This window comes from Sminthopsis crassicaudata, chromosome 4, assembly GCF_048593235.1.
Source record: "Sminthopsis crassicaudata isolate SCR6 chromosome 4, ASM4859323v1, whole genome shotgun sequence".
Taxonomy (NCBI): Eukaryota; Metazoa; Chordata; class Mammalia; order Dasyuromorphia; family Dasyuridae; genus Sminthopsis; species Sminthopsis crassicaudata.
This window is the reverse complement of record NC_133620.1, coordinates 169,537,348-169,561,335: the sequence shown is the minus strand read 5'-3', so window position 1 is coordinate 169,561,335 and position 23,988 is coordinate 169,537,348. Positions and strand designations below refer to the sequence as shown.

Below are 23,988 nucleotides of genomic sequence, written 5' to 3'. Positions count from 1 at the left end.
ACAATTTGAACATTCACAAATAGAGGAATGGTTAAGTAAATGGCTGGATATATATGTAATGAAATGGCATGGTAAATTTAAGGATGACAAGTATAAATAAAGAAATTTAGATAGACCTTAATAAAATAATGTGAAGAAGCAATTGCAGAATCAAAATAACACACGGCACACTAACTGTGGCCATCAGTGAGGGGAAATAGGGTGAGAAAGAATGGGTAGAGAATCCTGATGAAGCCTTTGAGGCAATGACTAAAAAAATTCATCTGGCATTTTATGCATTAGAGTTCTTTTAATCAGAAAAATAAATGCAGGAAAAGTTTAGTTTTATTAGCATTTAAAATTAAGTTTGTAACAACCATTTAAAAATTAAAACAAAAGCTACCAACAGAAGTTTAATAATATAACATTAGTACTCAGTGAATAATAAAATCAGTAGTTGCAGTGAGAATTTGCATAGAAGGTAGAATTTGAAGTAGGCTTTGAAAATCATTAAAGGGATGGAGAAAATGGTGAGAAAGTACACTAATTATCCAGGGTCCTTGAAGATCAGAGAGTGTATAAGGAGGGATATTATAGAAGATAAAGTTGGAAAAGTTTACTTTGCATCAGGTTGTCTAGAGTCTTGAATTCTAAGTTAAAGAACTAGGACTTTATCATATAGGTAATAAATAGCCACTAAACTTTTTTTTTTTTAATTTCATTTACATTGTTTCTTGTGATATTGAGGAGAGCTTATCATATGAAATAGTATCCTGTTATTTTTCCCCTGAGGCAATTGGAGTTAAGTGATTTGCTCAGGATTACAATTTTTAAAATATCAGGTGTCTCTGTTATATTTGAACTCAAGTCCTCCTGACTCTAAGGCTAATGCTCTATTCACTGAACTATATAGCTGCCCCAATAATATCCTTTTTCCTTGCTGATTATGCATTCTTTTGGTTAAAACTAAGTTAATATGGGATCTTGCCAATTATTTAAGAGCAACATTAAGGGAAACCATTTATATGATTATTCATAATTCCCTTCATAAAAGCCCAGTTGAACTTTTTCTTTGCTGCTTATCTATTATTCAAAGTAAAATGATAGTCAAGTGAGGGAAGAAAATATTATAGGAAAATTAATTTAAGTGTCTGTCATTACAATCTTGTTATATGAATCATTTTGTAATTATCTAGTTTCTCCAATATACTTCTTAGCCCATATTGAATTGTGGATTTCCTGGCATTTATGAATGTAGAATGTGTTAATAGGTATTGAAGTCACACAGTTATCCTATCATCTAAAAACTAATGAATGACAGATCCTTATACCGATTATATTTAAATGTGAAGATCTTTAAAAAGGCCTCAAATATTGATCTTTATCATTTAATACCAGATCATATTTTCATCTTATATATATTTGAAGCACCTTTAAAAATAATAAATGTATTAATGTTTTGGCTTGAATTCATTCAACTTCAAAACTCAAGAAATCAGGGTATTTCTTTTCAACTTTTTATGAGAGGCAAAAGCACCCTTAATGCAATCTATCTATAACTTAGTAGATATCTTAAGGAGTTGACTAAGGTTTAGTAGATATCTTAAGGAGTTGACTAAGGTTTAGACAAGTACAGAGACAACTAGTAGATGCATAGCTACTATCAGTGAGATCCTCCTGCTTCCATGTCCTTTACTCTACCAGTCACATGAAGCTAGCATGAGAAACAAATGTTAATTAAAAAAAAGAAAGTTGAAGGGTGTGTTTGTTTGTTTGTTTGTTTTTAATTTAAAGCAACTTTAGGATATGTTATAGAAACTACCAATTTGACCATTTTATTCTATATAAGTCAGTAGCACTGCAATGACCATGGATTTTCATAAAAATCACTGTCATTGCAAGATCCCAAAGTGATATCCAAATCATCAAAGAAATCTTATGGTCAGTACTGACCATGATGACATGATGTGTAGATTACTACAGAACCATTCTAAGGATATGAATAAATCATGATATTGTTGTGCTAACTCAGTTAAGCAGAATATTCAACAACAGCCTGAAAGGATTATATGTATCCTTTCCTCTTCCTCAGGTTTGTCTGCTTCTCCCGAGGGATTTGGAGAGTGTCTAGTTTTTGCCATTGGCACAAACTCCAATCAATTGTGTTTGCTCTATTTATGAGATTCATAGCACCTCACTTCAACATAGGGGCCAGATTATATATATTTTTTCTTTATATATGTTTTATTTTATTTTAAATTTTTTATTATCTTTTTATTTGCAAAACATATGCATGGATAATTTTTTTCAACATTGATCCTTGAAAAGCCTTTTGTTCCAAATGTTCCCCTCTTTCCCCCCATCCCCTTCCCTAGATGGCAAGTAGTCCAATACATGCTAAATATGTTAAATTATATGTTAAATCCAATATATGTATGCATATCTATACAATTATCTTGCTGCACAAGAAAAATCATATCTAGAAAGAAAAAAAAAACAGAGAAGGGAAACAAAAATGCAAACAAACAATAACAGAAAGAGTGAAAATGCTTTGTTGTGCTCCATACTCAGTTCCCATAGTTCTCTCTCTGGATATAGGTAGGCTCTCTTCATCACTGGACAATTGGAGCTGGTTTGAATCATCTCATTGTTGAAGAGAGCCACATCCATCAGAATTGATCATCATATAGTCTTGTTATCATGTATAATGATCTCCTGGTTCTGCTCATTTCACTTAGCATCAGGTTCATGTAAGTCTTTCCAGGCTTCTTTGAATTCATCCTGCTGGTCATTTCTTACAAAACAATAATATTCCATAATATTCATATACCATAATTTATTTAGCCATTCTCCAGTTGATGGGAATCCATTCAGTTTCCAGTTTCTTGCCAAAAATATTTTTTCAGGTATGGGTCCCTTTCTCACCTTTAAGATCTTTTTGGATTATAATCCTAGTAGAAACACTGCTAGATCAAAGGGTTTGCAGTTTGATAACTTTTTGAGCATAAGTTCCAAATTGTTCTCTAGAAATGATGGATCCTTTCACAGTTGCACCAACAATGTAGCCAGATTAACTTTTACAAAATAATTTTTACTTCAAAGGTATAGCAAAAACAAATATACAAACAACTCCACCAAACATCTGAGGGTGGAAGATAATGCTCCTCCCCATATCATCTCAGTCTCTGGAGAGTGGAGTGGGATTAATTTACAATTTAACTCAGTTCCTATGTGAAATTATCCTAAATTCTAAATCTAAAACTCTGGTGGGCTTGTATTTTAACACCTTGGGTTTTCAGATATTCCTTGCTGGGTTGGCAACAGTATCTAGCCTAGAATTGTGACTCCATGGTCACTATGTCTGAAACCTTGAGTCCTAGACCCCATGACCCTGAGAACAAAAAAAATTTGGAAGTGGGAGGGGCAACAAGGCCTTAACTCAGTCTCATGTTTAGTGCCCATGCTATAGGTGGAGAGAGACATTCTCAATCTGGTAATTGTAAAGACACAATCAGTCCTGACAATGCAGTCAATGAAAAAAGTCTACTCTCACCCAAGTGTTAAGAATGTCATCTCCTGGTCAGGAATTATATGAGCAAAATTACAAAACACTTGCCACAAAAATAAAGTCAGATTTAAATAATTGGAAAGACATTCAATGTTCTTGGATAGGCCGAGCGAATATAATAAAGATGACAATACTCCCCAAATTAATCTATTTATTTAGTGCTATACCAATCAGACTCCCAAGAAACTATTTTAATGACCTAGAAAAAATAACAACAAAATTCATATGGAAGAATAAAAGGTCGAGAATTGCAAGGGAACTAATGAAAAAAAAGTCAGAGGAAGGTGGTCTAAGTGTACCTGATTTAAAGCTATATTATAAAGCAACAGTCACCAAAACCATTTGGTATTGGCTAAGAAATAGACTAGTTGATCAGTGGCATAGGTTAGGTTCACAGGACAAGATAGTGAATAAAAATAGCAATCTAATCTTTGACAAACCCAAAGATCCCAAATTTTGGGATAAGAATTCATTATTTGACAAAAACTGCTGGGAAAACTGGAAATTAGTATGGCAGAAACTAGGCATGGACCCACATTTAACACCACATACTAAGATTAGATCAAAATGGGTCCAAGATTTAGGCATAAAGAACGAAATCATAAATAAATTGGAGGAACATGGGATGGTTTACCTCTCAGACTTGTGGAGGAGGAAGGAGTTTGTGTCCAAGGGAGAACTAGAGACCATTATTGATCACAAAATAGAACATTTTGATTACACCAAATTAAAAAGTTTCTGCACAAACAAAACTAATGCAAACAAGATTAGAAGGGAAGTAACAAATTGGGAAAACATTTTTACAGTTCAAGGTTCTGATAAAGGCCTCATCTCCAAAATATACAGAGAATTGACTTTAATTTATAAGAAATCAAGCCATTCTCCAATTGATAAATGGTCAAAGGATATGAACAGACAATTTTCAGATGATGAAATTAAAACTATTTCCACTCATATGAAAGAGTGTTCCAAATCACTATTGATCAGAGAAATGCAAATTAAGACAACTCTGAGGTATCATTACACACCTGTCAGATTGGCTAAGATGACAGGAACAAATAACGATGAATGTTGGAGGGGCTGTGGGAAAACTGGGACACTGATGCATTGTTGGTGGAGTTGTGAAAGAATCCAACCATTCTGGAGAGCAATCTGGAATTATGCGCAAAAAGTTATCAAAATGTGCATACCCTTTGACCCAGCCATACTACTACTGGGCTTATACCCCAAGGAACTAATAGAGAAGGGAAAGGATCCTGTATGTGCCAAAATGTTTGTGGCAGCCCTTTTCATAGTGGCTAGAAGCTGGAAGATGAATGGATGTCCATCAATTGGAGAATGGTTGGGTAAACTATGGTATATGAATGTTATGGAATATTATTGTTCTATAAGAAATGACCAACAGGAGAAATACAGAGAGGCTTGGAGAGACTTACATCAACTGATGTTGAGTGAAACGAGCAGAACCAGAAGATCATTATACACTTCAACAATGATACTGTACGAGGATGTATGCTGATGGAAGTGGATTTCTTCAACATAGAGAAGAGCTAATCCAATTCCAATTGATTAATGATGGACAGAACCAGCTACATCCAGAAAAGGAACACTGGGAAATGAATGTAAACTGTTATTTTTACCTTCTGAATCCAATTCTTCCTGTGCAACAAAAAATTCGGTTCTACACACATATATTGTATCTAAATTATACTGTAATATATTTAACATATATAAGACTGCTTGCCATCTGGGGGAGGGGGTTGGGGGAGGAAGGGAAAAAATCTGAATAGAAGTAAGTGCAAGGGATAATGTTGTAAAAAATTACCCATGCATATGTACTGTCAAAAAATGTTATAATTATAAAATAAAATAAAAAATTAAAAAAAAAAAAAAAAAAAAGAATGTCATCTCCTGGAAGCAAAGCACTATTGTCTCTCTTATGTATGTGTTGATTTTAGGTGATTTGGCCTTACTCCACAGTTGAGTTATTATAGCATCCACAATTCTCAGGCATTCTGATTTAAAAGGATCATCATCCTGTATTTTCCCTTTAGAGAATAGATGACCTCTCAAGTACAGTCTGATTCTCCTCTTTAATGTGTCCATTTCAATCACTCATATTATAATCAAGGATTTTTTTTTTACCTGATCCCTAGAAAACATGAGATTTGAACTCCTGGGATAAAAGACTTCTAAGATATGGAAGTGGAGAAAAAAAATGAAAGTAGATTGTTACCATTTTAAAATGTATTCAAACAATTATTTTTAGAAAAACATTGATTTTTGCATTTGTAGAAAATTGATTTGACCACACTTTAAAAAAATATAACAATTGAATACATTATTTCAAATTAATTGCACTGAAAATGCTCATTCCTTATGCTCTCTTATGTGTCTTATGCGTGAGCAATGGGTCTGCAGCAAGAGAAATATAGTAAGTCCTTATTCTACCCTCTAATTTCTCCCTTTACAATATGTAGCACACTAATTAGACATTTATTTTAGGGAATGAATTCTTGTTGAAGACAAATGTTTAATGAAGTGGAACTGGGGGGAGGGGGGCGTGAACTATAATTTCCTTTCAAATAGAAACCAGTAGTGCTTGTACCACTTTTTATTTACAACATTAATACATCCTCACCAAGGATTATATATTTGATTTCAGTTCACTTACCTTTTATATAAAGAAAGTTAAGTCTCTTTCTCTTTTAAACAAATGGAACTTGGATTGAAATCAAGTTCTCCTTCATGGTGTTTCTATATCAATGTTGTAGATAAGGAAGATACTAGTTTGCCATTTTCTTGGCAGGGAATCTTGTTGAATTCATTTTTTTAAAAGTATTTAGTACAGAATTAAGTTGTATTGTATTGAATAAAAAAAAATCTCCTTATGTATCCACAGATTTTGTCTATGTTTTCTTTGAGGTTTTACATGCATTAATTGCTATGTTTATAGTCTTGGTAGGGAGGAGGTAGGGCAGATCTAGAATATCACTGGTTTTCCATAAGAAAAAATTCCTCTAATCTATTCTGTAATTTATAGGACTGTTTCCTGGGACATTGGAAGGTTATTTGCCCAGAATCAGTTTATATAAATCAGAAGCAGGACTTGAATCCATGTCCTCCTGTCTTTGTGTCTCTATTCATTATTCTATCTTCCCTCTGTATACATAGAATTGTATCCACAATTCTTATATTTTGAGAAAGTATTACAGATAATTACAGGTGCTACATGTGAAATATATATTATATAATGATATTAATATTAATATACCATACATTAATATCACATATTAATATTCCTAATGGAATGTTTCTTTAAAATGCAAACATATGAGATGAGATGATACTCTTAGTAGAGTGTTGGACCTTTAATCAGAAAGACCTGAGTTCACCAAAAACCTCAGATACTTATTAGCTGGGTAAGTCACTTTAGCTCCATCTTTGCCATTTTCTCATCTGTAAAAATAAGAATATATAATATATAACATATCTCCCATTTCCTATGGCAATAAAATAAGATAATTTTTGTCAAAGAAATTACAAATTTTGATGTCTTATATGAATGCTAATTATTATTATCAACAATACAGGACAGACAGAAGTTGCAATGATTTTCTTTCTTTGTTGCAAGCCAATTGAGGTTAAATGACTTGCTCAGGGTCACATAGTTAGGAAGTATTAAGTACCTGTGGCTGAATTTGAACTCAGGTTCTCTTTACTTTAGGTCCAGTGCTTTAGCCACTGAAACATCTAACTATCCCAGTGATTATTTCTGAATTCATGTATTATAAACACAGAAAAGCTTCACAAAGATTCTTAGCTGCTCCCATTTTTTTCTGCTGAGATTGCCCAATTTTCATTCACTACTTGATGAATTCTGTCACAAAAAAAGAAAACAAAAAGAAAACCTACTAAGCAATGGTGGCTATACTACAGAGTTTCTTTAATACTCATAAGTATCATTTTCCCACTTGATAGCTCTTCCTTGATGTTGTGGTTACTGGTTTTTGTCACTTTTCATATGTCAAATAAATATCAGGAAATGACTGAAGGATTGGAAAAACAAGTAATTCATTTATTTGGGTATCAAATTTATGTGGGTGTTCTTGAAAACAAGATAAAGTGCCATAATCATATTAGTTAATTATATATGATAATCAGTTCAAATATAAAAAGTAGGTATGGAATAAATACTATATAAATACTTATAGAGATCTACATGTTTGAGACATCTTCCTGTTCAGTTACTTTTCTTTGGACCAGCTTGAGTAATAAGTCAGAAGTGGCTTATCCTGGCTTATCCTAAATGGATAGGAAGAGGATCCAGGAGTAGTTCAATTTCTGCAAATAAAGGAACAGAATGAACTTCAAGGAAAAGTCTGTGTTCCTAACCAGGAGTCTATCTAAATCATACTAGAAAAGTGCCCAAGGATTACAGAAAAATGTAGAATTTGTCACAGGTGAGATCTCATTAAGTATTAGATTTATATGACATGTAACTACCTTAAAAATGGTGTCCAAGAAAAGGTTAAGAAAAACAGTTAAGAAATACTGAATTTCAAGATATCTTAACTACTCCATTCTCAAAACTTAGTCTAATACCTGTTCTCCAAACTTGAAATTTCATTTTCCATCTTTGCACCTTTACACAGGCAGTTCCTCCATGGTTCAAACTTCTGTCCAGCAGCTAGGTGGCTCAGTTGGTAGAATTATGAGCCTAAAGTTAGAAAGATTCAGCTTCCTGAGTTAAAAACTGTACTTGTAAACTTGGGTAAGTTTCTTCCTTCAGTTTACTTATCTATAAAATGTGCTGGAGAAGAAAATGGCAAACCACTGCAATATCTTTACCAAGAAAATCCCAAATAGGGTCACAAAGAGTCACAACTGAAATGACTGAACAACAACAGCACTCAACAATAATACTTCAGTCTCTTAGAATCCCAGATGTCCTTCAAGACTCAGACCAGCACAACTTTTTTTTAAAATTAGCTTTACTGTTAATAGTCTATCCCTTCAGAACTTACCCTTAGTCATTTACATGACTTTCTTTCCCACCTAAAAAATTGTAAACTTCTTGAGAGCAAGGATGATCCCATTTTTCTTTGTAATTGTAACATACATAATTGTATGCTTCAGGAGTAATTGTATACAATACAAGAATACATAATTGTAATTGTATCATAATTCCTTCTGGTACACATTTAATAAATGTTTTTTTTTTTATTTTGTTTATCTTAAATAATTTTATAAGGTTAATATAAACAGAAAGGTTCTACTGATATCTGTTTGGTTTTATTTGAGCAAGCTAGTAGCTAAAAGGAAGCAAAAATCTATGACTTAAAATTTCAATTTCTTAATTATAGTGGTTACCCCTACTAACTACACTGCTGTTAGCAATATTTTCTGCACCTACTGAGGTCCAGTCTACTCTCAAACTGACTTTCTCAGTGCATTCTGGAATGCACATATTGCCTCAGCCACTCTTCTTTGAATCTAAATTTTATTGGTTCTTAGTTTTAAATTGATATTCCTCAACCCTGGTTCATTTTCTTGCTTCTATCTAAGGTATAGATAGTTTCTTAGGACTTCCATATATGGAAAATTGATTTAAATTCAGCATCTTCTTGATCTGAATTCATTGTAACTCTAAAGCTTTATGGAAGGAAAATTATGTAGAATTATGTTAGAAAATATTTTGCTTATCTATTTTATAAAAATGTATAAAACATTCAAAAGTATTATTGTCCCTGAAAAGGAGATGCCTATGGCTGTGCATAATACCATATATCTTATAGGGGAATAGATGTGTGTGTGTGTGTGTGTGTGTGTGTGTGTGTGTGTGTTTGTGTGTGTACTTAATGTTCCTTTTGCTTTGGGATATGAAAAAGATGAGTGTGTCTTACCACATTTGTGATACTAAATTGAATTCAGTCTATTGGTTCTTCATTGTGTATAACCTTTCTGTCTGATTAGAGAGTAACCTGTTTGAACCATTTTCTCCTTTAAGCAAAAACAAATATGATGGTTTATGTGCTGCTTAGTTAAATAATAATTATGATAATCTAGTAATAGTAGAGAATAACCTGATTTAAAATGAAGTTATGAAAATAATTCAACTCTGTATATTTTGTCTTAGTTAGACCTTTCTGGCACCTTTCAATTCATATTTACTAGGGTAGTAAATAGAGAAAGATAGCAAAAGAATAGCCTACTGTTAGATTATTTTGCATTTCTTCCTTCTCTGTCCTACCTTTAGCCTTTTCTACAGATGAGGGAAAACTAACTTGCCTCATTAAATCTTTAATGCAGTGTAGGGAATGAAAGCTATATTATTACATGTGACATCAGGTTATATTGCAGAATAACTGAAAAGTTGCTTGCAAACAAGCTGTTTCTTTCCCCTGGAGGTAGAATTAAAAGAGGTACTCCTGGGAAATAGCTACTTCTGTTGCTATTTTCTTAATTGGGTAAATTTGATGATCATGAAAATGAAGAATTTTAGAGCATTAACTATCTCCAAGAATACATGGGTGCCTTCAAAATTCTAGACCAGAGTTTCCCTGAAGTAATACTTGCCAATAACTATGGGAAAGGAAGTGAAAGGTCAGGTTTTCTGTCATCCATGGAATGGCTTTTTCTAAACAAATTGATTTTCATTTAGAACTAAAAGCAGATATAAGTTTCATTGCTGATAAAGATTGTTGAGCTTTTCCAGGTATCATAAGGATTGCTTAAAAGTAAAATGAATTGAATTATCATTTAGGCAAAGAAAATTTCATTTTATTTCTTAATTCAATGTTACCTTCTTTCTAAAAATTATTTTTTTCCCAAAACAACAGCAACAAATTTATATGTTTACATCGAGAGGCAGAAAGTTAGACTGGGAATTAGGAAGATATGAGTTCAAATCCTGATTCAGATACTTAATATTTATATAACCCTAAGCAAGCCACTTAGCCATTTTCATCATTAAAAGGTAATAACAGTTGCATATCCTTTTTAAGAATATAAGAATCAAATGATATAAAATGTCACTTTTTAAAATCTTAAAGCTTTACATAAATGTCACCTAGTAGTTATAATACTCTATCGTTATTCTGTCATAGAAGTAATATTTTTTTGTTCTAGTATACTTAGTCAAAAAAATGAAGTTCACTATAATAATGTTTAGTCACATATATCATATCTGAGTTTTATAATATATTTTATTTATTCCATTATATTTTCCCAATTACATGTAAGCAGATTTTAACAATTTTTTAAAAATTTGAATTCCAAATATTTCCCTCTCTCTCACGCCTAATGTCTCCTTGAGAAATCAAGCAATTTGATCTCAGTTATATATGTGAAGTCATGCAAGAAATGTCCATATTCCACAATTGATATTTTTAGTACTTTTGTGCCTCTTTTAAGAATCTTTTTGTTTCATAATTTTCTTCTTTTGTTTTCATTTCTTTACCTATTTTTTCTCTTCCACATTGTGTCCAATTCATCTTTCTGCTTTAAGGCTTTGCTTGAAGCTATTTTGATGTCATCGTCTTTTTTTCCGAGTTTGTTCTTGATTTTCCTTCTCACTATAACAGTTTTTTTATGATCATTTGGTTGTTATTTGTTCATTTTTCTCTCCCTTCTTCATTTTGTACTTTGTGATAAGTTGGGTATTGGGGGAGAGGAACATTGTCTCAAGCTTTTGACTTTTTAGCACTGTTGTCTTCAGAGCTAATTCTAGGGGTTTGAAAGTTTTCATTGCTTCCAAGGTGTTTGATCTGGGCATTGTGGGTGAGGGGAAATGTGGTCATTGCTATTTTTGTCTTCACTATTGTCTTTACCCAAGAAGGGCCCCTGATATCTTGGAATTACAATGAATACTGTTTTTCAGGGCCCCTGCAACCAAAAATGATACTGCTCCTCAAGGCTTCCATTCTCTCTTAAGTAAAAGAGCATCCTTCTGCTTTTGAACTGTATCTTAGAAATGAGTATAGGCAATGGAGTTGCCAGTGTCTAGTTTTCACCTAGTACATATCTGTAATCTCTTCCTTATTAGTTGCCAGATACCTTTGCCATCTTGAAATTAAGAGTACCTGAAGCTGCTATTCCTTTTCTTGCTATCACCTAATCCTACTACTGGTGTTTCATATACATGGGGTTTGGTTCAGCCTCCATCCCTGTCACAGATCTCTCTTCCAGATCTTCTAAATTATTTTAGGCTAGAATAATACCTCACTTTGACCTTTTGTTGGTTTCTGCTGCTGTACATTTCTATTTGAGGCATTATTTTAAAGTTATTCGGAGGATATGTTGAGACATCTCTGATGAGTAGTTTTTCGACTCAGTTATCCCACCTTCAGAAGTTCCATGTCTGAGTTTTTAATTAGAAACTACTTTGGTATCCTAATTGCATCATAGTATTGTGGGGGAGGGTGGGGCAGCTAGGTGTCACAGTGCTTAGAGTATTGGGCCTGGAATCATGAAAATTCATCTTCCTAAATTCAAATCTGGCCTCATACAATTATTAGCTATGTGTCCCTGGGCAATTCACTTAATCCTGTTACCCTCCAGTTTCTCATCTATGAGCTGAAGATGGAAATGGCAGACCATTCCATTATCTTTGCCAAGAAGACCTCAAATGAGGTCATGAAGAGTCAGGCAAGATTGAAAATGACTAACAGCAACAACAAAGCAGATAAAGTTAGCCTTGGAATCAAGAAGATTTATCTCTGATACATCATAGCAATGTGATTCTGGGAGAATCACTTAATCCTAAAATGCTTCAGGCTATAAAGCACAGATAAGTTATACAATCTACACTGATGGAGGGAATCCCCTCATTATGATTTCCATATTTCACTGAATTCATAGGATTAAAAAAAATCATAGAATTAGGTATAAAAAAGATTTTGAAGTTCATCAAATCTGGATCCCTAATTTTGCAGATGAGGAAGCTGAATCACACAAACAAAAATGACTTATCTAAGGTCATACAGTCATAAATGAGAGGAGCAAGATGCAAACTAAAGGCTTCTGATATTCAAGTGTTCTGAATTTTCCTACTTTGCTAACCTCAATATTTACATATTAATCAATATGCAGAGAACTATTGAAATCTTTGAGTAGCCCTCTATGTTGCTACTGTCCTCCTCTTAGGAAATCATGAAATCACAGAATTTAAGTGTTGGAAAGGACCTCAGAAGCCAGTCCAATTCAGATCTGAAAGGAATCGCCACTGTATCATAGCTGACAATAGCCATCCAGTCTTGCCTTAAGGAGTTCCAATGAAAAGATAATTCCAAATGAAAAGAACTTTTAGAAAGTTCTAATTATTAAGAAATGTGTTTCTTCTTCCTATCAAGCCTAATTTGGCCTCTTTGCAACACATATTAAATTTTTGTTGCTTTGTCTCTAGCACTTTCCTTGTTAAACAAATAGAATAAGTCTAATCCCTACCCCACCCCACCCCAGATACATGAAGAAAATATCATGTCTTTTTTGAGTTTTTGTGCTTCAAAGCAACATCCTGAGTTTCTTCAACTGGTCCTTATTATGGCACAGATTCGAGGTCTTTTATGATCCTGTTAGCCCTCTTCTATCAATTGATCAATAAACATTTGCCACTTGCCAAGCATTTTGCTAAATACTAGGGATACAAAAAAATATATATCAAAAGACAATCTCTGCTTTTAGGGGATTTAAAATCTAAATGAAGAGACCACAAACAAATATTTAAATAAACTATCTACAGGATAAGTAGGAAATAATTAATAAATAAAAGGCACTAAAGAATTGAGAGAGATTGGAAAAAGTGTCACATAGTACACAGAATTTCAGGTAAGTCTGGGAAGCCCTTAGATGGAAATTATATGAAACCATTTCTCCATCATTGCTACAAAAAATAGTGTGAGAAACTTTTAAATGCCCTTCTAGAATGGAGGTAAAATAAATTTATAGTATGGCTTTACTTTACAGTATATCAGCCAAGTAATTCTATCAAAATAATAAGTGATTGTTGACTCACCAGGAATAAAAGTACAAAAAAATGAGATCAACTCTATTTCCAATTAGTTTAAATTCTAAGACAACAGCTTACATTTTAGTCTTATTGTATCCATATTATTTTACTTTGTAGGAAGTTATCCAGCCTTGCTCTGAACCATTTGAAATCTGCTGTCTCCAAATCTGAGATGACTGACAATTTTCTGTTTTTCCTTTCCTCTCTGAGAAGTTATAAAATTCAGTGAATCTTATTCTCAAGGTTCTCATTATTTCTACTCCAGCAATCACTTCTTTTTTTTTGAGAATCCATAATGAAAATTTACCTTTTAAAAGAAAAAATCACTAGAATCATTAAATCACTAGCTGTTTTGCACTAAACAGATATTTCCAACTTATGTACTATAACACATACACACACACACAGACACACACACACACACACACACACACACACACACACACACACACACACCTGATGCATTTGTGCATTGGATACCTCCACATTATCTTGATTGGTTCTCATCATCCACTCTCTTGGTGATTTAAACAAGTCTGGTGCATGTTTACACACCAAAGATTTTGTCTCATAAACATAAATGTTTGACAAGAACAAAAGTAGTAATGACATGAGGATAAGCTATAGATATTTTATATAGCTGCAGCATTAAGTCCACCTTCTATATAGTGCTTCCACCATAATTTTAGGTATCACAGACACACAGTCCTTCTTTTCCTGAATTTTCTCAGACATCCATTGCAATTAAAGTCATATTTCTTAAAAACCTATCTTTTAAACTTCATTGAATGACTATGGAATACTCATTAGTGTAGTGACAAATCTTGACTTTAAACTTCTCCCTCAGTGAGAAGTAAAATAAAATAGATGGAGAAAGAAGCCTAAATATTCAGACAAGGTAAAAAGGTAGATTATCCTTTGGAATTGGAAATATTTTTAAAAGCATGAACAAAACAGTTAAAATTAAATAAATTGTTATAACCAACAGGTGATGTGTCTTCACTCAATTGTTGCTTCAAGATACTTGATATAACATTAATGTGAATTTTGTTCTTTAGCTACTATTTTTTACCTTTGATCTGTATTGTGCTGGTATGCTTGAAAACTCATCTGTGTGCATATATGTATCTATGTGTGTTTTTCAGTTTGAGCTATAGAAATACTGAATTACCTTTTTATCTTTTTAAAAGCAGTGCTTTTTTTAAAGATCCATTTTCTCTTGTTCAAGCCATTCTCACTTAGTAATAACTTGGAATCTGATTAAGAATAGTCTACACGAACAGTGAACATGTACAAGAATCAATCAAATGTTAATTAGCTGGTTATTGTGTACCCACACTGTAAGCTCTAGGGAATACCCAAGAATAAGATGTGATTCCTACCCTGAAGGACTTGTCAATGTAGTTGAGGAAAGAAAACTAATATTAATAAAATAATTAGAAAATAATTAAGCATGAAATTGCATGCTGATGTTACTAGGAGTTTCCAGATAGAATGAGATGAAACTTGAACTAGACATAAAAGATTGTGTAGAATTTAAGTAGTTGGAGAACAATTAACCATAACATTCTAGTAAGGGAGAATAGAGCAAGAAGTGTCTCATATTTGAGGGAAAGTAAAGAAAATGATCTAACTATAGGAATGGGTCTATGTAGGTTAGTGAGAAATAAGTTAAGATAAGAAAGCAAGATCCAGGAATAAAGAGTCTTGAAAACTGGTCAAAAAAAATTGAGAGTGGGGGGGCAGTTAGGTGGTGCAGTGGACAGAGAGGACCAGCCCTGAAGCCAGAAGAACCTGAGTTCAAATGTGATCTCTACTAGCTGTGTGACCCTTGGGCAAATCACTTAACCCCAATTGCCTCAGTTAAAAAAAAAAAAAAAAAAAAAAAAAAAAAAAAAAAAAAAAAAAAAATTGAGAATAGATCTTGCAAGCAAAGGAAATCATTTGTAGATTCATTATATTCATTATTAGGTGAGAAGACATGATAAAAAACATCCAACAAAAAGAAAGTCCACAGCTTGTGAAACCAGTTTAAAGGATTAGAATCACAGATATAAAAATAATGATGTCTAAATTAGTGCTCTAACAATGGGAAATTTTACATTTTATAAGGGAAAAACTGATAGGATTTAGTGATAACTTAGATACAGATAATATAGTTTGATTTGTGAATGTCGCAAATATTTTTAAGCATTTTATACAAAGCACTCTGTTTCATGCTGTGGGGAAATATAAAATACAACAAAACAAACAAAACATAAAACCCACTCTCAGGGGTCTTAAGGACTAGCAGGATAGATGATACATATATCTTTCATAAAAGGCAAAATGTAATGAGTGCCATAGTAAAGGTTTAAGGAAAAGAATTAGCATAAAGTTAGGAGATAGAATTGCTGAATGGGGAGAATTTTTAAAAGCTTCCTTAAAGAAATGTTTGTTCAATTTAATTGAACTGAGGTTATTTGAATGGTGATCAGAGAGGCCAGTAGAGGCAAGTGAAGATCTGAGAGCACTCTGTATTTTATGAAGGAAGGAGAAAGTTAGAGCAGGAGAGTGAGAGGAATAAGAATGAGAAATGATAGTGATGGGATCCAGATTCTAAAGGATGCAGGAAGAGGAAGACCAAGAGAACCACCATTTTTAGAGACAGGGTTATTACTCTGATCTTAAAAAAAAAAAAAAAAAAAAAAGATAAGGGTAAAAAAAGGCTAATTCTCTAAAATATAATAGCTGTCATTTGTTTACTAAACTAAGTGCTTTGCAGCATTTTATAAACATGATTTTATTTGATGCTTATGAAGATGAAGAAACTGAGGCTGAGAAAGGGAGTGACTTGTCCACTAAAGTGTAGCTATTAAATGTCACATACAAGCTTTGGATCTAGTTTTATTGTGATGACAAATACACAACCCTTTTCCATTATATTATGATCCATCTCTGGCATTTAAAAAAAAAAATTGCTATCTTACAGCTTCAAAAGTTCCAGTAAAATAGCAATTTGTTTTGCTATTATTTAGTAGTCTCCAACACTTGGTAACCCCATATTGAGCTTTCTTGGAAAAGATACTGGGTTAATTTGTAGTTTCCTTCTCTAGCTCATTTTATGATGAGGAAACTGAGGCAAACAGGATCACATAGCATATAGCTAGTAAGTATTTGAGGTCAGATTTGAACTCAGGAAAAGGAGTTTTTCCTGACTCCAGGCCAAGCTCCCTATCCACTGGGCTACTAATTGGCCATAGGAATTTATTAGTACTATCTTATTTAAATTCAAAATAATCTAATGGTTTAGTTCACTAGAAGCTCAAAATTTATGTGTAAAACTATTCTTTCCACCTTTGCTCGACACACTACCAATAAAATTTTTAAAAGTCTTTTAAGAACAGCTTTAAACTTCTCTTTTCCAATACATCATTATTGAGCAAGAATGCTCAGCTGATTGAACAAGTTTGAAATTTGGAAGGCTTGTACTAATAGAATTGACCTTTTCATAAAGGGTCTTCCCTCATTACTCAAATAATGCTTAGTACCACCATCCCAGCAGATATTTATCACTTTCGATACAGTAGAAAATTACAGTAGCAACAGTTTTCTGAAGAACATGGAAAGAAAGATATTCTCTGACTTTGAGAGCTGTATTAGAACTTCATATAATGAGCTCTCAGAATCCATTGCAGCATATTGTTGTTTTTTTAGAGTATAAAAGTCCTTTTAAATAAGCTATAAAATACTATATACCAGTCTCGATGGATCAGCATTGAGGCTCTCCCCCTTCCATCTGGGAAGTGACTTTGGTCAGTAATGTGTATAGGAAAGTCAGTGAGGCAGCTATCATAGATCTCTGTCTCTGAGAAGAGCATGAAACAAACCCTAGAATACAAATCAGCTCCATTTTGTCAACAGCTTTATTGACTATGTTGTGCTGAAATAAACAAAGCTACAGTTTAGCATTTGCTTGAAATTTTCTCTCCCATGATTACAGTTTGGATTACTGTCCTAAATTTTTTTGTTGGTGGTGGAATTGTTTTCTTTAGAATAAGGTCATTGTCAGAGTAGAGGAAAAAAAAAAAAAGGGCAAGTGCAGAGCAACTGACATGGTTGTCAAGGGCAAGGGAAGACATTAAAAAGCATTTGAAGGGGACAAAATCATGTTCATTTGAACTAAATTCCTTGCACTATGGTAGAGGAGAAGAGATCTTCCCTTTCTGCTTTTTGATGGAAGATTTTTATAATATAAAATTCACTGCTGCATTTTTATACTTTCTTGACCTCTAGTATTTCCCAGCTTATGGTCTATGTAAGCTGCCTGTCGAGTACGTAGACTGATGTTTTCCTTGAATAAATTTATCCATACAAAGATGAAGCAGGAATTGATAGAATTCTTTTTCTTGTACCCCAATGTTAACACAATCACTTCTCTGATAAAAAATTCCAAAACCCAATCTGTGGAATAATGAGAGGAAGAAGATCTGTGTTCTGTTTTTTAGCATTTAACTTATTTCAACAATCTCTGATTTCAGAGAAAATAATATATTTTATTTACTTATTTGTATATATAATACACTCATACATAATATATATATATCATAATTAGAATTGTTCAATAGAATTCACATAAAAATTATTTTCATCCACATTTCTGTTTTTTCAAAATATTTCCTTGAAATAATTAAATATTTTTAAAGAAAATTCAAACATTTTTATAGCCACCTACTAAATTTTGTACAAAGCTATGATAATAACTTTTATATAGCATTTTAAATTTAGTAAAATATTTTACAGGTAATATCTCATTTTAGTCTCACAAAAACCCTGAGACACAAATTCTATTATTATCCCCATTTAGCAGATGAGGAAATTGAGGCAAGTGACTTGGAAAAGCATGAGGTTATATCTAAACTCAAGTTTTCCTGCCTCCAGATCTAGTGCTCTAACCATTATGCCACCTAATTATATGGGATTATAGATTTAGAATTGGAAGAGAGCTTGGAGGTTACCTGTTTAACCTTCTTATTTTATAGATGAGGAAATGAGGATCCACATTCTCACTCAAGGTAGCAAATAGTGGACTTAGGATTCAGTTCTTCACTATACAATGCTGCTTCTATCAGAAAAACTCAGCAAAGGAGAACAGTAACTAACTAAAATTTCTTTTCATTTAGCATACTTAGCCAAATACCTATTTGAAATGTCTTTACTATATTTTAAATTCCTGAGGCCTGGGACTAAACATAATTATTTCATCTTTGAATCTATAGCTTTTAGCACCATGCTTTGTACATAATGTATGTTCATAATAAAGTATATGTTAGATTATTGTTACTATTAATAATAATAAGCTTAATGCAGGATCATAATCTGCAACTCTTGCTGCTGGAATGTTTGACCTCAGAAGTTCTAAGCTACAGAACAGGTGAAGATTATGTGTCTAAAACAATTCCTAAATCCAACATCAATATAATAGTGGGGTGTGTGAGGGAGCACTGGGCACCAAGCTGCTTAAGGAAGGGTAAACTAATCTACATTGAGAGCCAAGCATGCCTTCCAGCAGTTGTATCAGTCTTGAAAGAGGCCACTGTTCTTTCAACCTAAGCAAAACAAACAAAAAGACAATATTAATTTGAAGTTTTATGTACAATCATTTTAAAATTATACTTTGTTATGGAAATGCTTGTTGGATTCAATAAATTAAAAATTAAAACAAAGATCTATTTTCTTTCTCTAGCTGATTTTACAGATGAGAAAACTGAGGCAAAAGTGATTTGCCCAGGGACGCACACAGCTTTAAGTGTCTGAAGTAGCCATTGAACTCAGGAAGATAATTTCTGATTCCAGACCCAACACTGTGCTTTCTTTGCATATAGCAAGAACTTAAATGCTTTATTCTTTCTTTTCTTATAGGTGACAGCAGCTGGAGGACAACTGAAATTTACTATTTCTTATGACCTCCTAGGAGAAGAAGATGATCTAGAAAATGTGCTGCAACTCATGATCATCCTAGAGGTAAAGACACTGTGTGCCGCTGAGGAGACATAACTGTTTTCTATCAGCTCATTTAGTAGTTTAGACAATTATCTTATGTTAATTGTAACTTGATATGAAGTTGCAAAAAGAAATCACATTCTTGAAGAAGGTTGGTTTTTTTCCCCCTATTTTAATATAGCTCTATGACACAGACCTAAGATGCTGGGCAAATAAAGTCCTCCCTGTAACAAATGATCTTTAGGCTAAGACATATGGCAGTTGACAAATTATAGTCATTAAAACTCTATGACAGCTTTTTTGTGAGGACTCAAGTGTTAGTTACAGTGTCTAAGCAAAATCTGATTTGAATAATAACATTATTCCCTTCTAACTTCTTTTGATTCTTTCTGTTTGGACCCTTCAGTTTCTGAACTGAATTGTGCTAAAGTCAATGAAAAGCGAGGTTGACCATTGGGATTCCAGGGAAAAGATTTGACTGCTAAAATTGTTAACTGAGTGTGATGAATACAGGTAGTCTATTGTAGTCCTCAATGATTAAAGCCATTTGTCAACTTATACAAGAGTGTTCTAGAACTAGTTTTAACTTGCTAATAATTAATTTTTTTAGCTTATGCACTTATTCTTTAACAATCACTATGAGTCATGGCTTGATTTACTGTTTTGTTGATTATCTAGACTTAAGAAATTGATGTACAATTTCAATAATGCAGAGTGAACTTAAAAGTTATCATGTGTAATTTTTTCCTAGAGTTGGTTGTTAAACATTTCCCATCAGTTCACTAGGCTTATATATCCCCCAGCTCTGCTGTACACATAGTATTCAGAGCTGAAAAACACCTCCAAGCCGTTAATTTTATAGATAAAATACCAAAAGGAAGTAAAATAACTTGCCCATCCAAGCTCCTCTGAATTCAAAGGGAGCACTTTCCCATTATATCAAATTATTTCTATATTCCTTCCCTCTTCTACTCCACATATATTTGGACATAGAATTAAAGTTACAGGATCATGAATGATCACAGATATGAAGTTGCTAAGAATTTCAGAGGTTATCTGGTCCAAGTTCCTTATTTTGTAACTGAGGAAATGAAGGATTGAGGAATTTAAATTGTGCAATGTCATCCGGCTATTAGAGATCTGAACTGCGATTTTAATCCAGACCCTCGAATTCTATAGCCAATGCTTTTCCCTCCATATAAATCTTTCTTCATATCCAAAGTTCTAAGTATTGACTTATAACCATGATTCTTAATTTTTTTATTATAGTGAGATTAATATACTAATTAATATAATAAATAGTGATAAATAATAATATAATGATATATATATATATATAATAAAATAGTGTGAAAAGTGAAAGGATGAGAAATCAGGAGAGCTGATTCTTCTACATGGTTTTGCTATGAGTTAGCTGTTTGAAATTGGGCAAATTATTCTACTTCTGTGGGCCTGTTCTCTTATCTTTAAAATAAGGAAGTTAGACTTGGATGACATCTGAGGGCTTGTCTATCTCTGAATTTCTAAGTTTTCAGGATATTCTCTTTACTGTTCTTTCTTGACTTCCTTTGAGATGAAAGGAACTCTTTAGATGTAAGATGTTGAAATGATGATTTATTAATATATTAAAAGAATAAAGAGAATGCCTAATTTGATTGGTTGGTCAAAGTATGTTTTCCTGTTATAATGCCATTAATATACTGTGAACATTGGACTCTTAGTGATTCCCTAGATTTTCCCCTGTAGGAAGTCACCTGTCCCTCTTTCCATATAAGAAAGTAGGAACTTATGAAGTATATATTTTGTGGATACTACTTCAATAATAGGCTAGATTTCTACTCATTTCCTGTGAATGAAGCCTGTTCTTATGTTCTGCAATCACACAAGGCAGCAATAGCATTATATAATAATTAAAAATTCAATATTTTAAAATTATTTTTACCTTCCCCCTCAAAATATTATGCATATATGTCATTTTATGTTAAGTAGACTATCAAAATTATTTCAACATTCATTACACATGTACAATTAATGGCAGAAGAAAAAGATGTCTGAGTAAATGTGGAAAAAAACATTCTATGATGAAAATACATGTGGCAGAACATAGACTTGGAGCTGGGATGGACTGTGGGAGTACTCTTCATTTACACATAAGACAAGATAAATGAAGCCTATTTCTCAAAGGTCATAACAGCTTGTAAATGGCACAGCTGGAATGTGAGTGCAAGCCTTCCACTAGACCACAACTATTTTCAAGCTATCTGTATAAGTCAATGACATCTTTACCATTCTCTCTATATTTTTTAGGGAAATGGCTTGCAAATCAGCACAGCCCAGGAAGAAATCTACTTGCCACCATCTAAAGAGTATACTCATGTTGTGTTGCTCAGTTCAGAATTATTTAATGTGTATGATACTGGATCTCGAATCAGTAGAAAAGAATTTATGACCGTCCTAGCAAATGTAAAGAGACTTCTCATACAAGCCACATACATCCTTGGGATGGATGCCATCTTCAGGTAAAAGCAGAAACTATACTTTACAGTCTTGCCATGATTACAATTTTATGTGGAAGTTGTCCTTAAACAATGGATCAATGGAGTCCTTCAGTACTACTTTGATATGTCTATATGTGTTTATGAAATATTTTAAGAGGTGGATTGATTGTAGGAAAGTACTTCTGTTAATCTTTTTTTTTCATAAAATTAACCTCCCAGAATTGCTTCTACTATATATCTTAAATCTGACATGGTTATGGATCCCTCTCATTTCTTTACGATGTACCACTAGTTGATTCCTAGATTGAGAAATACTAATTGGGAAACAAGCTTTTACTATAAGGTGTGTTCATACACTATGAAATTCACTTGTGCTGTGGGGCACATTTATATTTAATGGGTTATAAATTGTGATTGCTATTTACCAAATCAAAAGTTTTGCCTGTGGTCCACAATGAGAAACAGAAGATTTTCTGATTTTAAACCTTCTAATCCCTTATGAAAATGTAAGAATGCTTTAACATATGCCTATTTCTTTTTAAGGAAGAACTTTCTTCCTCCTGTGAAAAATCTCTAACTTTATAAAGTATTATTGGCTTTGCTGTCCAATTTTAGAATCATGATATTTTTATTGCAACATTTCAAATTTGAACTTAGTCCTAATTGGATTTCTTCCCCTATACCCATTTGATTTTTAATAAGTATGAAAAGATCTAGTGACTACTCTGTGTTCTAAATCAGGGCAAATCAGTGATGACCAAAAGCTGGCACTTCATCTTCTCCATATATGAAAAACATACAATAACTTAATAGAAGAATAAGTATTAGAAATACAGTAAAGAGACTCTCCTGATATCATTCTCCTGCCTATACTTGTTGGGTTTCCTCTTCATTTCGAATATTTCTGCTAAGCCTGTTCATTTTGATATTCCTATGAAGTACAAATTCATTGGTAAGAGCATTCCCAATGAACTGTTCTTTTATAGATGATTGTATTAGAAACTTGGCTGAGATGCAAAGAGGATAAGAAAAAAAAAACTTAGGAATTAATGATGTATTTATCATTTAGACAGTAGAGAATATTAGCATTTGTTGGCCATACAAAGAAGAATGTTCCAAGTTCAAAAGTGAATGATAAGTACATGGATTTTTAAAAATGGGTGTAGGAAAGAGGGTGGAAGAGCATTTTAATTTTTTTGTCAGACAATACTTAAAAATCACAAATTTCTTTGAAGCCTTCTGAAGTCTCCCCAATTAAGTGAATGGCATGCTCACCTAAGTTGGCAGTACAGCAGGGTTTCTTAAACTGTTTCCATTTTCACCCCCTTTTTTACCTAAAATTTTATGAGCTCCTGAGTATATAAGTATATAAAATAGTTATACAAATCAAACATTTATCAATAATAAATCATAATTTCACAAGACCCAGATTATTATATAGGCCCATATGGGGTCAAGACCCACAGTTTAAGAAGCTTTGCTATACAGGCTAGCCCCCTAAAGATAACTCAGATAGATCCTTGTGCTACCCCTGTTACCAAGTGGTACCTCTAGAGTGCCAGTTATAAAAATAGAATACCTGTTTTGAAACTGTACCCACTTGAGGTGATCTGAGAAACAGCCTGGCTCCCATTGTGGCAGACTTGTTATATTTTATTTATCTCTGATCTCCTGGGCGAATTGAGTCATATTTGTAAAATATCACTTGAAGTGATTGCAGCTTTTCCTGCACAGTAGGTTTCTAACTTGCTGCAGAGCTCTGTGAAAACACATATAAATGAGAAGAGCTCAATAAGAATTAATATACCTATGAGCCCCCTCTCTAAAGCTCTACCCCCAAAAAGACACTTGTATTCCTTCTGATATATTCATATAAGTGATTCCTGCTATACTATTAGGTTCCTAGGATGCTTATAATGTCTATCTATCTTCTGATATTTTTCATTCTCATC

The 23,988-nt window shown here is 33.0% G+C and overlaps 1 protein-coding gene across 1 annotated transcript in view; it reads left to right on the top strand.

Annotated features, from left to right (window-relative positions):
* Nucleotides 1-23,988, top strand: part of LAMA2 (laminin subunit alpha 2) — a 784,999-nt gene that overhangs the window by 471,027 nt on the left and 289,984 nt on the right. Inside the window, exons 13-14 of the mRNA XM_074309868.1 lie at nt 19,458-19,559; nt 21,846-22,057. Coding sequence (XP_074165969.1) covers nt 19,458-19,559; nt 21,846-22,057 — 314 coding nt within the window. The remainder of the gene's footprint in view (nt 1-19,457; nt 19,560-21,845; nt 22,058-23,988) is intronic.